General features: G+C 41.0%; 1 protein-coding gene across 1 annotated transcript in view; it reads right to left on the minus strand.

Moving 5' to 3' along the window:
- Positions 1–254: 254 nt before the first annotated feature.
- The window catches only part of gap43 (growth associated protein 43), a 210,635-nt gene continuing 194,170 nt past the window's right edge, over positions 255–16,719 (minus strand). Inside the window, exon 3 of the mRNA XM_078232539.1 lies at positions 255–2,623. Coding sequence (XP_078088665.1) covers positions 2,535–2,623 — 89 coding nt within the window. The 3' untranslated portion in view covers positions 255–2,534. The remainder of the gene's footprint in view (positions 2,624–16,719) is intronic.

Consider the following 16,719-nt stretch of genomic DNA (forward strand, 5'->3'; position numbering starts at 1 on the left):
TCATTTGAGGTAATATAAGGATCCCTAATTAGGTCTGCACGCAAAAGTTACAATCAAGAGTAACCATTATTTCAGAAGCTGCACACATTAGCTAAATGCTGTTATCCCACTGCACTTCATTTTAAAAAAAAACTTTTGTACTTTGTGGTCTTTACATTTTTAAAGTGAAATTGCAGCCAGATTAATGTTACAATTACATTCACAATTGCATAGTAAGAGCCATGTGAAGGTATTGCAACTAAACTATTTCTTTTGGCAAAATGATTGAATTTGAAATTAACTTTCCATCGCAAAAGCATCTATTGTGAATATAATCAATGTGTATTTTTTAAAAAATGTTTTCTCATGTAACATAACAGATTAAATCCTTAGGAATTTGAATTGTTTAGTTTTACTGACATCTAAGTTAATTTGTTTGATCACTTTAACGCGGGGCTTACGCTCTCTGTCACTTTGCATTTCAATGCCAATTTTTTGGTGTGAATAAAAGTGAAAGGAATTACTTAAGGACATCTTTGAGTTAGTGGAAAGACCCAAATGTGCTAACAATGTTTGGTCATGTGACTGCTTTAGTACATTTTCCCAACATGCTCAAACCACAAAAACAACCCTATATTAAAGAAAACCTAAGTGTTCTATCAAGCCTAACTGTAACATTTTGTTTTCTAATCATTGTCAGCAATTCTCAGCTGCCGAACACAATTGTGCCAAAATATTTGCAGATGGCAGTGTAGACCAAATTTGAAGAAAAAGTGCAAAAATTCAATATGAGAGAGCTGTGAATGAAGGTTGTAACTACAACATTTCTATAATGTAATGAATACTATTGCAAGTGCGACAACAAATATTATAGTAAAAACATGCACTGGTTCATTCATCACTAGCAGCCCTGCCAGGCAGTTCCAATCTTACATGTCAGTAAGTGCAGGTGGTTTCAGAGATAATGAAGGGTAATGGCTGGTGAAACAAAATGAATTCACTTGTGACTAGCTTTCTCTTAGGCACAGACATAACTTTAGATTTTAGGCCTCACATTGACTTCTGATAGTTTCATATGGGTGGGCAACTTAACTCAGTAAATGGTTGACCTGTCTGTGAAAGGAAGAGCAGCCTCTTTCCCATTGTTCAGATTAGTGCTCCTACTAATTCATTCATACATGCTGCATGTGATGATGGATGTGTCTTTGGAATGATGTGAGGACCTGGAGTTAAGGCAGCATTGTGAATCAGCTTCCTTGCAATATATTACAAGAGACAGTTTCCAAGCAAGTTAGCACTGTTATAAGAAAATGCACATTTTATCTTCTGGAATGTGGAGTAAATTTAAGTATTGGAATATCTGGAATTGGAAACCTATTTAGGAATCACATGAGATCTAATGGCAAAGAACAATACTTTTATGAATTTATAGCCTTGTTGACACTGGAAATCAAGCATCACACAATAAAGTGCGATCTTTTATTAAGTGTGAATCCCAATTAATAAATGAAATGCACTACTCTGGAAAAACATGCAGTTTGACTGGCATTTGATGCACAGAGGCAATAAGTATATGTAAAATGAGGTACAACCCATGCAAAAATCCCATAATACATCAATCACAACAATGTAAAATAGTCGAATTATCCAATGTACTTGAATTCTGTCCTGTCCTGTTAGCTGCCATTTTTTCTACTTTTTAAAAAATCTGCTCCCATAAAATTCATAGGAACCTCTACTTTTAGTGTGACATTTTCTCTTGATAAACACGAGTGCGGGGAATGTTAGCCTTTGCCATTAACATTAGGATATATTGTTTTTCTAATTCAGATCTAAATAGTGAAGATCAATTGTGAAAATTTTCTGATGGACCAACAAGAAGATTGCAGCAGAACATAGGGCAGCACAGAAAACACCACAGAAAGAGGAATATACAAGTCAGCTGGTCATAAAATTTTATAGCTGCAGAATATAGTTGGTTAGTAATAAATGATCAATGCATTTCTCTCCCTAATGCATAATGTAATTTTGCCAAAGGTCATGCAACATATGTCATCAGTACAATTCTGTTTAAGGTTATGAGACAATGACATAATCATCAAATATACATGAATCATTGGATAAACTAAAATAAGGTTTAATTAGTTAGACTGCAATTAAATATTAGATATTTGAATCAATTCAATGGAGATAGTGTTTAAGATAAAGAACAACCCCAAGGTTGGGGTCACAATGAGGCCTTACCCACCAATAATTGGCACGTTGCTTTATTCTCAAAACAAATGTATATTCATTCCCATCACATTTAAAGGATACCATTTTCACTTACATTTTTACTTCTTAAAATAACATTGCATACAGTGAAACAGAGAGCCAGAGAAATTTTGTACAGTGCAAGAATTCCAAATGATGGTCATCAAACTGCCAGAACAACACCAAGAACATTTAAATTAAGCCACACGGTTTGACTGGAAAACTTTCCCGCCTTTAGCCATATGGGGAATGGTCCACACATCAAAGGGGAGAGAATAGCTGGGGCTGGGGACCTTACATCTTCAGGCATTTTCCTCGGTGGCCTTCTTTTCATCATCTTTAACCTCTTCGTTTTGGGCACTTTCGGAAGGTTTACTTTCATCTGCAGAATCTGAAAAGGACAAATTTATAATGACTAAAAACACGTCATTGAGAACTGAAAATATGAAACAATACAATTTTATTATTTACAATGAGAAAAACACCATCATCTATTTTCATGAATGTCCAAATCATTGATCGATTACGGTACACTTATTTCACAAATATCAATTAATACCAGCAGAAAAGGAGTGGTGGGAGGAGATGGTGGCATTGTGGCAATTGCATTGGTCAATGTTAATGGCAATCTGCCATCTTTACCTGATCTGCCTACATGTCACTCCAGACCCACAGCCATATGGTTGACTCTGAACTGCTCTCTGAAATGGCCAAGCAAGCTATTTAGTTTTAGATGTGGAGATGCTGGCATTGGACTAGTAAGAAATCTCACAACACCAGGTTAAAGTCCAATAGGTTTATTTGGAATCAAGAGCATTTGGAGCGCTGCTCCTTCATCAGGTGAGTGCTCCCCCACCCCCACCCGACACACCCGAGTGAAGGAGCAGCGCTCTGAAAGCTCATGATACCAAATAAACTTGTTGTACTGTAACCTGGTATTGAGACTTCTGACTGTATTCAGTTCAAGTGCAATTAGGGATGGGCAACAAAAACTGGCCTTGCCAGCAATGACCATATTGATCTTTCCCTAAACTCAAGCTATGATTGTTACACTACATTCTGCACCCTCTCCTTTCCTACTCCCCCAAGTATTCTATGCTTTGTCTATATAGAGGCCAAGAAACAATACTTTTTACTGTATACCAATATATGTGACAATAATAAATCAAAAAAGTTAACACGAGTTCAGACTATCTGTTGATGTCATGAACATACATAAATTAGTATATATCAGGAACAAAATCTCCATATCCAGTATAATGTATAAATTAGCAAGCTACCCTTGTTTACTGACCATCTCTTCTCCTTACTGTCATTTTGAAATTTAAGAAATTAAAGCAGTCTATATTTTGCAATGACAGTTTAAATCTTACATTATCAACCACCAGAACACAATAAAGCATTAATAATTCATTTAAGAAATGTTGTAAAAAGAAATAAATGAGACCACCTTCCTGCCTGAAACTCCCTTCAGAGTAGAGATTTGGAATATTAGTTTTTTCACACAACACAAGATTAACAAATGATAAGTCTACTCTTAATTCAAAGTTGCTCAATTTAAATAATCTGTTAATTCAAATTAACATCATGCAGAATCTCTCCCTGTGCCAAATTATTTAAATAAACTTTAAACGATTGGATATGGCAAATTTCATGGAGCAAAAGGTGATTTCAATTTCACAAAAATAGATAATAATTACATTCCCAAAATTTATGTTTTGCCCTTGAAGCCTCTTAATCTGGGCTATCCTTTGTGTGACAGATTTTCCAGCCCCTCCCACTGGTGGAATCTTCCAGTTCCACTGAAATTGACCCTTGCTAGGGTTCCCTGGGAGTGGGGTGGGCAAGTAACACAAAATCTCAGATTTTAGTGTAAGCAGAAGATCCCACTGGCAGCCAATGGCTCGCCACATACACGGAGGGTGGGGAAGGGAAGCAATACCAGCCATAGAGTTTTTGCTTCTTTCCATTGGATTGGTGCAGTTTTCAGTGCAATCAATCAAACCAGTATGAAATATTAAATAAATTTCAATGTAATTTTGTTATACTCCAAACCACTTGTTTTGCATTTTCTCCATCTTTTATACTGGGTCAATATTAGAGTTGCCCAATCAGCTGCATCAACAAGCCCTGTTGAGCTGAATCCATTAGTAAAGTTTGGAACTCTGCCAAACATTCATAATTAGAATCCAAAGCACATCAAAGCCTCCAGAGCCAAATACATGAAAACATTTTGAAGCAGTGAAGCAGATTGTTATCTACTCTGTTGCTTCAAAAGGCTAAGCAAATGACTGGACTGTCAATAAAATATTAAATCACAGAGGGAATTGATCTATTAAAATTTTAATCTCAATGCTCAAATGCAAAAGAGCATTTTATCAAGCAGACACAATACTCTAATGCACTTTCATAATACTATTCAATTTAATGGTCACTTATAATTCTAAACAAAACCATATCATTAATCATAAGTAAAAAACATTTAATTTACCATACACCATTACATTATGACATATGAAGTTGCCAACACCTTTTCAACTTAATTGTCAAGAGGATCCCAATTTCAGACTTGGGTTGCCCCATAGCACACAACTCCTCTGAGGTGTTACAAATCATGTCTCCTGACAAAATGCTTGACTGCATGGCCTAAAATTCTCATGCCTTCAATGGAACAAACAAGGGTAGGATTAATTCCTGCACTGTTATCCCAGTGGCAATAAATCCCATATGATGGAAATGGGACAGGGATTCCATCCACCATTTGATATCCCACCTGTCTAACACAGATGGAAGCATGAAAATCCAGGAGTGTGTGTGGAGGAGGTTGGGGCACTCCACTTTCCAAGTGGAATGACATTGCTATGCCTTGACACAGCACAAGGCTGCCCATTGTGCTGCTTTTTAAAAAAGTGTTGTATTAAACCTAGTCAGATCTGGATTGAATCAATTGCTGTGTGATCCTCTGCATTTGGAAAAAGTAGGCTATGGAATATCCATGTCAAGAAATGTCAGGGGTCTCTTATAGCCAGCATTGAGCGAGTGCTGATCCTGGGAAATTTGTCATCGGATGCAATGAGTTTAATTGAAGTAGATCATAATCTACCTGTCCATTTGCAGACCAATGTAATATGCACCTACCCCCAAACAATGTGGGAATTCTGGCGTGTGGAAAGGAGCTGGATCTTTTGGCTCTTCACCTGCGTAATTGAAAGTGGGAGCTCGTAAAATGCAGCGAGTGGTCTGCCCACCTCCTTCAATGCCATTCTGACCTGTCTCCTATTTTACGGGCTGAAGTGGAGGTGTCAGGTGGCCTATTGACCCTTGGGGCCCATTGAGGCCTTAAGGAGGCCACCTAATTGTCCCATTCCACACTCCACCTCTATTTTACCCATGGCAGGAAAGGTCCAGTCCAAGTCGCCATTGGTTTCCACGCTGCTTTTTCCCACTTGTGCTGTTCTGCCTAAAACTCGGAAAATCCTGCCAACTGTGTACATTTTGTATGATATGAATTGAAGAAATATTATAATGAGCGGGATTTTCATATCCTCGATGCTGACAGGATTTTCTGGTCTCACCAAAGTCAATGGAGTTTTGGTTGGCGTGGTGCATTTTCCAGCCCTGCCATGCAGCACAGCTGGAAAATTCTAGCCCATGTATCTGAATACTCTGCCCCAATCTAACTGGAAAATAGGCGTGAATTTTTTTTTTTAAAACAAGCAATTTTGTACAATTTAAAATATATTAGTGATAGGTGGTGAATTAAGGGCTATTCAAAATGCTTTTTTGTGATTAAACCCATTTTCAGCTGTATTAATTAAACCTTCACAGGTCACCACTCTTCAATATATCAAGGAACTGTGACTGTGCTGGTTCACGGCAGATTTTCTGTCAGATGATATTCAAATTTCTAGCAATAAATTGAGAAAAACGAATTCTCAAAACGGATGCAGTTTTCAGCAAAAACACAGATTGTGCCAGAAGCAGAACCCCTACCCTGTAATTTTGTGCTATTACAAAGTAGTGAGAATTCTCAGTACACATGCTACATCTTTTGAAGAGTTTTTCTGATTTAAAGTACTTGCATCCTACTCACGTTTGCAAAGTGATCAGGACCAGACTGAGCTGTCAGCACCATCTTTGATGTGCTCAATGAATTTACCTCGTCAATAGCAGAACCATAAAAACCAAGACGTTTCCAGACATGATCCACACAGTGTATGCTAAATTGGTATCATAAGCAAGAGTGACAGATTTTAGTTTCGGTCCCAGGGTCCTTGGGTTAAGGAGGGGAAACTCAGCCAAAATTGCCAATCATTACTATACAGTGGGTCCTGATAATTACTTCCACCCACTAAAGATGGGTAGAAGTAATGTTGTCATCCCTTTAGTCGGTTTGGCCACACATAACGGGCAGAATTTTCCCTTGTTTGCACAGAGTGGAGGCTGAGCTGAGAAACCAGGCCAGATGCACTTGTGCAGCACTTTGAGCATAACAATACTGCAAGCGTGACTCACACCGGCAGCGCAGGACTGGAAATGCTGAGGTTGGGACAGACACAGACACACGAAAGTCCCCCCCCCCACCCAAAATTGTTGTTGAATGTTTTTCACTGACGATTTTAGAATGTTGAGGTTTATCTCAGTGTCTCTGGTAGAATTTGTCACAGCTATCAAAACGTGAGCAGAGTTTTCAGAGATGGTTGTTAGACATGGATTGGCCTAAAGCCTCCTCAGCAAGAAGGAAACTCTTAATAAAAGTATTTATTTATTCAGTTTTGTAGTTACAGAGCATCAAACAGGTAGGGAAATACTTCAAGGAAGGGCTACGTAATTGTAATCATGTTGAGTTAACAGAGTGTGGCATAAGAACATGTTGTACTAGTGTCCTCTTCACTTGTTAGATTTGCTTTTGAGACCTCTCTATTCCCCTTTGTTGAACAACCTGCCCACTTTCCTTGTCAATGGTCAGACACAAATAATAGTGACTAGAGTGAAGATGCGATTGATGTTTATGTGCCATATGCGAGCAAGGAGTCAGCAGGAGAGGAGAGGAAGGGAAGGAGGGGAGAAAATTGGCACTTTTTATTTTTTTTAAAAAGCTATGTTTTGCAAACACCGCAAGCTGCCTCATGAAACATCCCAAGGCACTAGTGATATCGCCTTGCTCATATGGTTACTTTTACACGATTAATGAGAATAGCTGATGCAGCGGATGGTATTCTTATGTGGTTGAAATGAAGTTTCTTTGTCAGAAGTGACGCAGGAACCTCTGCAATCCAAATGTTTTGAGGCAGTATGCTAATTATTGCAAAAAAAGAGAGTCTTCCTGACATCAAATGATGGAATCAAGCGTTCCATGGCCATAGACAGCATTTTAATAGTCCTTCAGGGCTTAAATGTCTCTAACTATAAAGGTGTATAGCAATGTACTCACTACTAACTCCCTGTTTGCTAATGTATCAAGAATGAGATCACTGAAATTAGACTGCATACATATTTTGTGCAGAATCTAATCTAAGGGGAATTTGTTCAACAGCAAAGCATGTGAGGATTAATTATTTTTTCAGCAAACCTCAGCGCAAGAGGTGGTAGAGAGATGGATTACATAAATGATATTTAACAGGAACTGCAACACTAGGCAACCAATCACAGCAGAAATGTTAGAAAAAAAACTATTTCAGACTTGAGAAGGCCTGCAAGAGCAAGTAAAACCTGGGGAAAAATGACAGGCAATAAATTGTTGAGATCCTTTAATCTGTCACTATAAAATTTTATTGTGTTTCATAGATCTGTACTTTAATTAGTTTGGCCATTTAGTTTGATTAATAATAAGCTATATTAGTACAATTAGTCCAGCAAGCAGTATTGATTACACAGGACCTGGATAATGTTAACCAGATAGAATTTGTCATTCGCAACATCCTTATAAAAATACTGCCTTCTAATGCAATTTTATTAGAATACTATAGCATATTTGGTATGAAGGAGGTAATAAATATCAGGCCAGAACTTCCCTGGAATGGAAATCTGTCAGATTGCCACTCCACTCCTACTTTTCTCAACTGGAATTATTTTTCCATCCTGTCTGGTCCAACCTTCCGACTCAGGCCTGATGAGATCCAGGCAGTGCAGCATCATGTGTAACTGTCGAAGGCAAGGAGGCCATGCCTCCTTTTGTATATCACCAGCGGCCATAAACCAAGGACATTTAAAAGGTCCAGCCAAGTTTAAAAGTCCTTAAGAGGTCAGGGAGGAGGTAAGTGGGTGGGATTTGGTGATGTGGATTCTATGGGGTGGCTGGGGAGGTGGTGGAGAGGTGTGAAGAAGGGGGCGAACCGTGGTGTGCAGTCAGGTCAGGTTGGACCTTTGGGGAGGAGGGGGTGAACCGTGGGGTTTGAGAGAACTGATCTTGGCCAGTGGAGGTGGTTGGGAGGGGGGTCAGGTAGGCAAGTATTTAAGTTGGGATGTGGAAAATGCGATGGATTGGGAGTTCCTGTTGGGCATTGTTGTGTCTTGAGGGTAGGGAGAGTTCTGGGGGGGGGGGGGGGGAAAGAGAAGAAATGGGATGAGGAGTGTTTGGGGGGGTGGGGGAAGAGAGGGAAAAAGAGGGCGAGTCTGTGCCATAACTGTCCAGAAGTTAGAATTGGGTTTAATCCTTCTAACTTTTTGTGGGTAACTATTTATGAAACATCCTGAACCATCTGAAGTTTGTGATTTAAATATCATTTTCGAATTGTTCTCAGCACAGGGCAATTACCCTGGGAAAGTTTGCACCTCAGCAATTCCTCTGAACATTCGAGAGGGATTCTCCAGCTCATGAATATGATGCCTTGGAGTCTGGATGTGACAGCCTATAGTTTCTTAGAGGAGCCAGATACAATGTACCTTTTTTTGGCATGGTGTATGGTTACCATTCCAGAACGTTGGTATGTCTAAAAGATTTATTCCTGGTATGTGTCCGATACGTCTGTAGAATTGGACCATGTTCATTTCAAATTTCCCATACAAATCTTATTCTTAAAAATGAAACGATCCAATCCCTCATCAATAATATTTAAAGTCCTTGAATGAACCACTTTAGTTCCTTCTTCATCTCTAAAAAAACAATTGCAACATAGATTCTCATCATCTTTGGTTTATAAACAAATAATTTTCCATTCCAAATAAACAATTTTAATATTCCTTACTTGACAGGTTCATTAATATTAGTTAAACTTTCCAGAAAATAATTTGGTACACTTTTTCTCAAAGGCACCACATACGAGTACATTTTCCGCTCATTGAGGCTGGAGGAAGAATGCAGGGTGGGTGTTTGTACACTCATTATGGAAATGCGAGACTTGCTGTATCTTCATTTAATATTCAAGGTGAGTTTGTGGATTAGGCCTCACATTTAGGGCTTGCTGAAACTGGAGTACATGAATGTACAACATGTCGGCAGCCCTGAGAAGGCAGTTGCTGGGATTTAAAGATATGCAGCCATTTAACACTTTGGTGTATTATGGTTGTGAAGGTTATATGTAACTAGTGGGGTGAAACAGGGTTCAGTGCTTGGGCACTGCAGGGATAGTAGGTACCACAGCCAAATTTGCGGATGACACCAAAATAGGTGGGATAGTACATTGCGATAATGAAATAAGAAATTTACAAATGGATATGAATATGTTAAGTGAATGGGGCAAAATTTGGCAGATGGAGTTTTAACATGGACAAGTGTGAGGTTTATCCATTTTGGTTGGAAAAATACAAAGGCAAATTCATCTAAATAGAGAAAAACTTCGGAGTGCTTCGGTGCAGAGGGGGTCCTCGTGCATGAATCGCAGAAAACTAGTATGCAAGGACAGCAGGTAATAAGAAAGGCAAATGGAATTTATTGCTAAAGGAATAGAATATAAAAGTAGTGAAGTGTTGCTGCTACTATACAAAGCATTAGTGAGACCGCACTTAGATTATTGTGCACAGTTTTGCCCCCTTTACTTGATGAGGGATGCAGTTCAGAGGAGGTTCACTAGATTGATTCCAGAGATGAGGGGTGGGATTTTACAGCCTCGCTCGTCCCAAAACCGTAAAATCCTGTCCGAGGTCAACGGACCTTCCCACTGTCGCCCCTCGCCCGCTCCGATTCCTGTGGCAGACGGGGTAGTAAAATTCCGGCCAAGGGGTTTGACCGTTTGAAGAAATTGGACAGTTTAGGCCCATACTTCCTGGAGTTTAGAAGAATGAGGAGATGTAATTGAGGTGTACGAGATGATAAGAGGGATTGACAAAGTAGGTGTGGAGAGACAAACAAAAAATGCTGGAAAGTCTTAACATGTCTGACACCACCTCTCGAGAGATAACAGAGCTAACATTTGAGTCTGGATGACCCTTTATGAAAGTTGAAGACAAAGAAAATAGGACAAGATTTATACTCTAAGGATTGGAGGGGGGATGTAACTGACAAATGTGTCATTGACAAAAGGACAAAGGGAATGGAAATAGTTGTGATCATGGCTAAGAAGGGTATTCACAGTAAGAAGTTTAACAACACCAGGTTAAAGTCCAACAGGTTGATTTGGTAGCAAAAGCCACAAGCTTTCGGAGCCTTAAGCTCCTTCTTCAGGTGAGTGGAAATTCTGTTCACAAACAGGGCATATAAAGACACAAACTCAATTTACAGAATAATGGTTGAAATGCGAATACTAAGTATTCGCATTCCAACTCACCTGAAGGAGCTTAAGGCTCCGAAAGCTTGTGGCTTTTGCTACCAAATAAACCTGTTGGACTTTAACCTGGTGTTGTTAAACTTCTTACTGTGTTTACCCCAGTCCAACGCCGGCATCTCCACATCAAGAAGGGTGTTGACAGCAGCTCATTAAGAGATTGTGTTAATGGCAGAACAAAAGTGCAGCATGTCAAAGGACAACCTGAGGCAAGTGACAGATGGCCAGAGTAGGGTGGGGGTGGGAAAACAAGGTGGAAAACAAGATAGAAAGCGAGCTTTTTAAGAAGTGGACAAATGAAATGATGGAAGAAATTGAAATTGAAAATAATATAAAACAAGAAAAAAATGAAATAAATAAAATGGAATGGAGGTAATGTCACAAGTAAGCTTACATTAACACTGCAATGAAGTTACTGTGAAAACCCCCTAGAAGGAGAGAGTATGTGTCTGTAGTTGATGAACTCAACTTTCAGTCCAGAAGGCTGTAAAATGCCTAATCAGAAGTTCAGGTGCTGTTCCTCCAGTTTGGGTTGGGCTTCACCGAAACATTGCAATACGCCAAGGATGGATACAAGAGCAGGATGGTGCGTTGAAATGGCAAGTGACAGGAAGGTTAATGTCCAGTTGCAGAGTGCGTTCTGCAAAGCGGTCATCCGGTCTGTGTTTGGTCTCTCCAGTGTAGAGTAGACCACATTGGCAGCAGCAAATGATATAGAACATAGAACAGTACAGCACAGAACAGGCCCTTCGGCCCACAATGTTGTGCCGAGCTTTATCTGAAACCAAGATCAAGCTATCCCACTCCCTATCATCCTGGTGTGCTCCATGTGCCTATCCAATAACCGCTTAAATGTTCCTAAAGTGTCTGACTCCACTATCACTGCAGGCAGTCCATTCCACACCCCAACCACTCTCTGCATAAAGAACCTACCTCTGATATCCTTCCTGTATCTCCCACCATGAACCCTATAGTTATGCCCCCTTGTAATAGCTTCACCCACCCGAGGAAATAGTCCTTGAACGTTCACTCTATCTATCCCCTTCATCATTTTATAAACCTCTATTAAGTCTCCCCTCAGCCTCCTCCACTCCAGAGAGAACAGCCCTAGCTCCCTCAACCTTTCCTCATAAGACCTACCCTCCAAACCAGGCAGCATCCTGGTAAATCTCCTCTGCACTCTTTCCAGCGCTTCCACATCCTTCTTATAGTGAGGTGACCAGAACTGCACACAATATTCCAAATGTGGTCTCACCAAGGTCCTGTACAGTTGCAGCATAACCCCACGGCTCTTAAACTCAAACCCCCTGTTAATAAAAGCTAACACACTATAGGCCTTCTTCACAGCTCTCTCCACTTGAGTGGCAACCTTTAGAGATCTGTGGATATGGACCCCAAGATCGCTCTGTTGCTCCACAATCTTCAGAACCCTACCTTTGACCCTGTAATCCCCATTTAAATTAGTCCTACCAAAATGAATCACCTCACCATATAGACCAGATTAGAGGAGATGCACATGAAGCATTGCTTCATCTGAAAAGAATGCTTGGGCCCTTGGATGATGAGCAAGGTGCAGGTAAAGGGGTAGGTTTTGCACCTTCTACAATTGCATGGAAAGGTGTTGTGGGTGCGGTATTGGGCGAGATGGAGGAAGTGGACCAGGGTGTCCCAGACAGAACAGTCCTTGCAGAATGCAGATGGAGGAATGGGTGGAGGATATGTTTAGTGGTGGCATCATGCGGGAGTTCGTAGAAATGGCGAATGATGATCCTTTGAATATGGAGGCTGGTGGGGTGAAAAGTGAGGACAAGGAGGACCTTGTCCTGAACTTGGGACGGAGGGGTGTGGGTGGGAGCAATGGTGCAGGAGATAGTCAGACAGTTGAGATGATGATTATTACATCTTAGGACCATATCATTTATTTATAAGATTATCACGATTTGGGACCAAGGGCGCGACCTAGTTTTCCATGATTGATCCTCAAAAGCTTGACAGGTTTGTGAAACAGTAGCTGGAATCATCTACTGTGCTCCATGGTATGTTTGGTGGGGGTGGAGGCTTTTGGGTGGGTACTGCCACCTTCATTAGGTCCCTGGTGGGAGGGCCCATGGCAACAGAGCAGGCCTTCCCACCTGCCATCAGAGGTCTTTAAGTGGCCATTTAATGGCTATTTTAAGGTCACACCCTACCACCACTGGTGGGGGTCTGCCCATGTGGGGAACCTGACAAGGAAGCCCATTCAAGGTTGCTTATGGGTTCCTGGGGGGCAGGTGGGTGTCCCCCATTCAAAGGCACTCAATGTCTGATTGAGGGACCCAGCCGGCTGATAATCAGCCCCATGTCCTTGCTGCTAGTCTCCTTCCTAGCTCTCCTGTGACTGCTATCCCACAATTCCCTCCCCCACCATCACCCACCTACGGCGTGGGATCCAGTAAACGATCCTACTAGTCCTTGTGTTCGTGTCATACCAGCAACAGCCACTGGCTCCCTCATGGTACTGCCATTCAATACAGATGCTGGCCTTTGATTAACTGGTAACTCAGTGGGTGGGATTTCCATGCTCATCGGGATCCTTAATCAAAGGGAAAAGGCCAGCACTGGCCTGTCAAGTGCCTCAGTGGCACATGATCCAGTAGGTACTTCCAGAAAAAAAAGTGACACAAGGATCTCACCAGCTCTCCAGCCAGTAGTCAAGGTTGTCATCAACTTCATGAGATTCCAGGCATTATTCCTTTTCATAAATCTGTGTTAGAACCATAGCATCTTGACAGTGCAGAAAGCGGCCATTTGGCCCATCGAGTCTGCACACACTGTCTGAAAGAGCATCTTATCCAGGCCCACTTGAGCTAACAAATCTAGGTTTGTCATCCCAATGTACTCCTGACAAAGTGCTGCACTGTTGGAAGTACCATCTTTCAGAAGAGTAAATCAATGTTTTACCAAGTCAGTCCTGTCAGGTAGACATAAACGACCGCATGGCATTATTCTGGAACAGAGCTGGGGAATTATCCCAGCTGCCCTGCCCAATATTTAGCCATTAATCAACATTATAAAAATAGCCTATATGGTGACCATCACACTGTTATTTGTAGGAGCTTACTGTGCACAAACTGGCTGCCAGGTTTCCTGCAGTACAACAACATCAATACATCAGAAGTTCTTCATCAGCTTGAAAGTGCATTGAGACATCCTGAGGTCTGAAAGGTGCTATATAAATGCAATATACATGCGTCTTTCCTTCTTTGACTCCGTGTTAATCTTTGTCCAATTGCACTTCCGTCAAGAACCTTCTGTATTTTAAACTCGCTAAATAATTCAACTTATTCTTGTTAATCAATTTTTTGTGACATTGAGGGATGAATGTGAGCCCAGATTATGGAAAAAAACCTCAAATAGGATCTGTTTTGTTTATTTGAATAAGGGTGGCACAGTGGTTAGCACTACTGCCTCACCCGGGTGCAATCCCAGCCTCGGGTCACTGCGTGGAGTTTGATTGTTCTCCCAGTGTCTGCATGGGTTTCCTCTGGGTGCTCCGATTTCCTCCCACAGTCTAAGGAAGTGCAGGTTAGGTTGATTGGCCACGCAAAATTGCCCCTTGTCAGGGGTATTAGCAGGGTAAATATATGGGTTTGCGAGGATAGGGCCTGGGTGGGATCGTTGTTGATGCAGGCTCGATGTACCGAATGGCCTCTTACTGCATTGTATGGATTCTAATAGGCAAGTAGAGTCTTGGTTAGAGAGACAGTACCTTTGATAATGCAGCACTCCTTCAGTACTGAATTTGAGGTGTCAGCTGAGCATACATGCTGGTAATCTCAGACTAGTGATGTAACACATCACTGACACATAGGTGGGAGACATTGTTCAGGTCAATTACATGTATGGCCTCTCCAACTGTATCATCAGAATGAGTAATTTTCTGGCCTGGAAGTGATCTTGCAATTGGAATACTAGAAGGATACAGGGAATAAAAGGATATTGTGTATTTGAATGCAGCCCCATTCATATGCTTTTTTACAGCAGCAGAGATTAGGGTGCCCAAGTGTCACAACAAGAGGAGGTGGGTCACTTTATTAAGATACTTAAATCACGCTTCCACATTGCATGTGGGGGTCCATTTAAAATTGTGGGGAATTTCCAGGGCTCAGGAAAACCTGTGGTGAAAGGGAGGTGGGAGCTGCCTGCGCCATGAAATAAGTGTCTTCTCCAATACCTCCAGTGGGTCAGGATTGGCAGGAGCGCTCTCGAGTTCCTTAAGGAAGGCTTGATCCCACTTGTTTTGGATCAGATATCCCCCTACACCATCCCACACCTTCACTCACATCTACCATGGTTGCTGAAGTCTGTGGCCTTCAGGCCCTGCTCCATTATCGGGCTAACAATTTATCTGGCAGCCAGTCAGAAATAGAACAATAAAAACTAATATTGATGCCCTGCTATGGAGGGCCCCAGCCTTGCCAGGTTTTTTGGCTGTTTACGCCTTTTCCCACACCCTCCCTGGATATGGTATGCCAATGTATCAATCCTCAGTAGTATTTTGGGAGATTGCGATGTTCAAGGTTGTGTCTCTGTTACCCAGCAGCACTAAGTTATAAACGTTCAATTCCTGGTGATTTAGAGATGGGTGTGCATCTGATACTCGGTTGTTTAGTAAGTACAGTGTGGTGGTGCATGGCATTATTTTGGGGGATTTGTATGAATGGTACAAGGCAGTGGTCAAGCTTCATAGTAACAAGTACATCAAGTGGTTTATAAGCAACAATGAATCTAATCTCTTGGTAGTTTAGTGCTGAATATAGGTAAAGGCGGAGTGATTATGTCTGTACTAGTGATGTGGAGATGCCGGCATTGGACTGGGGTGAGCACAGTAAGAAGTCTCTCAACACCAGGTTAAAATCCAACAAGTTTATTTGGAATCATGAGCTTGCGAAGCACTGCTCTTTCATCAGGTGAGGAAGTCTTGATCCCAATTGTTTCTGATCAGATATCCCCCTACACCATCCCTTACACTCACCTGATGAAGGAACAGTGCTCCGAAAGCTCAAGATTCCAAATAAACCTGTTGGACTTTAATCTGATGTTGTGAGATTTCTTACCGTGTCTGTACTAGTGCAGTGATGACTATATATTGAATCTTAAAGTGGTGTTAAAAATAAATATACGTCTGAACTTTGGTGGTCTAGGGGAGAGACAGGAAGGTGTATCTGTCTTCCCTGGCTGTGTACCAATGCACATGCTTTTCCTCAAAGAGAGTTGTTTTCTGTTATAAGGCAGAAATACATGTCATCCAAAAAAAAGATCAAAATAGCCATTTAGTACTTTGATTCTTGTAGCACATCTGATGGTAGGAAGGAAAGTGGAACGTCACTCCATTCCCACGAACAATGACGGGTGAGGTCATGAACATTTCAGAGGTTAGATAGCTCAGGTACTTATGGATCATGATTAGTACGTGAAAATCTTGGATTTGAATCCCAGAAGAATTCAGTCAAGCTTTCATTTATCCGAGATAGATAAATCACTGTATCCTGGGATGTGGGAAGAATGTAAAATGCTATGGGAACTGAACAATGCTGATCACACTGTTGCGATATTCGCAGTCTATTCATGAGTGGATGTGTGCTGTACAAAAATTGGCATTCATTTCATGTCTAATGAAGATCAACCTCCATCATTGTAGTTGCTTCAAGATGTATGCGAGAATGGAATCAAGACCAATGGCTTTAAAAAATTCTTTATACTATCTTATCAAAAATCTGAAAGAGTTTTTTTTAAACATGTCAGT

Source organism: Mustelus asterias, chromosome 17 (assembly GCF_964213995.1).
Source record: "Mustelus asterias chromosome 17, sMusAst1.hap1.1, whole genome shotgun sequence".
NCBI lineage: Eukaryota > Metazoa > Chordata > Chondrichthyes > Carcharhiniformes > Triakidae > Mustelus > Mustelus asterias.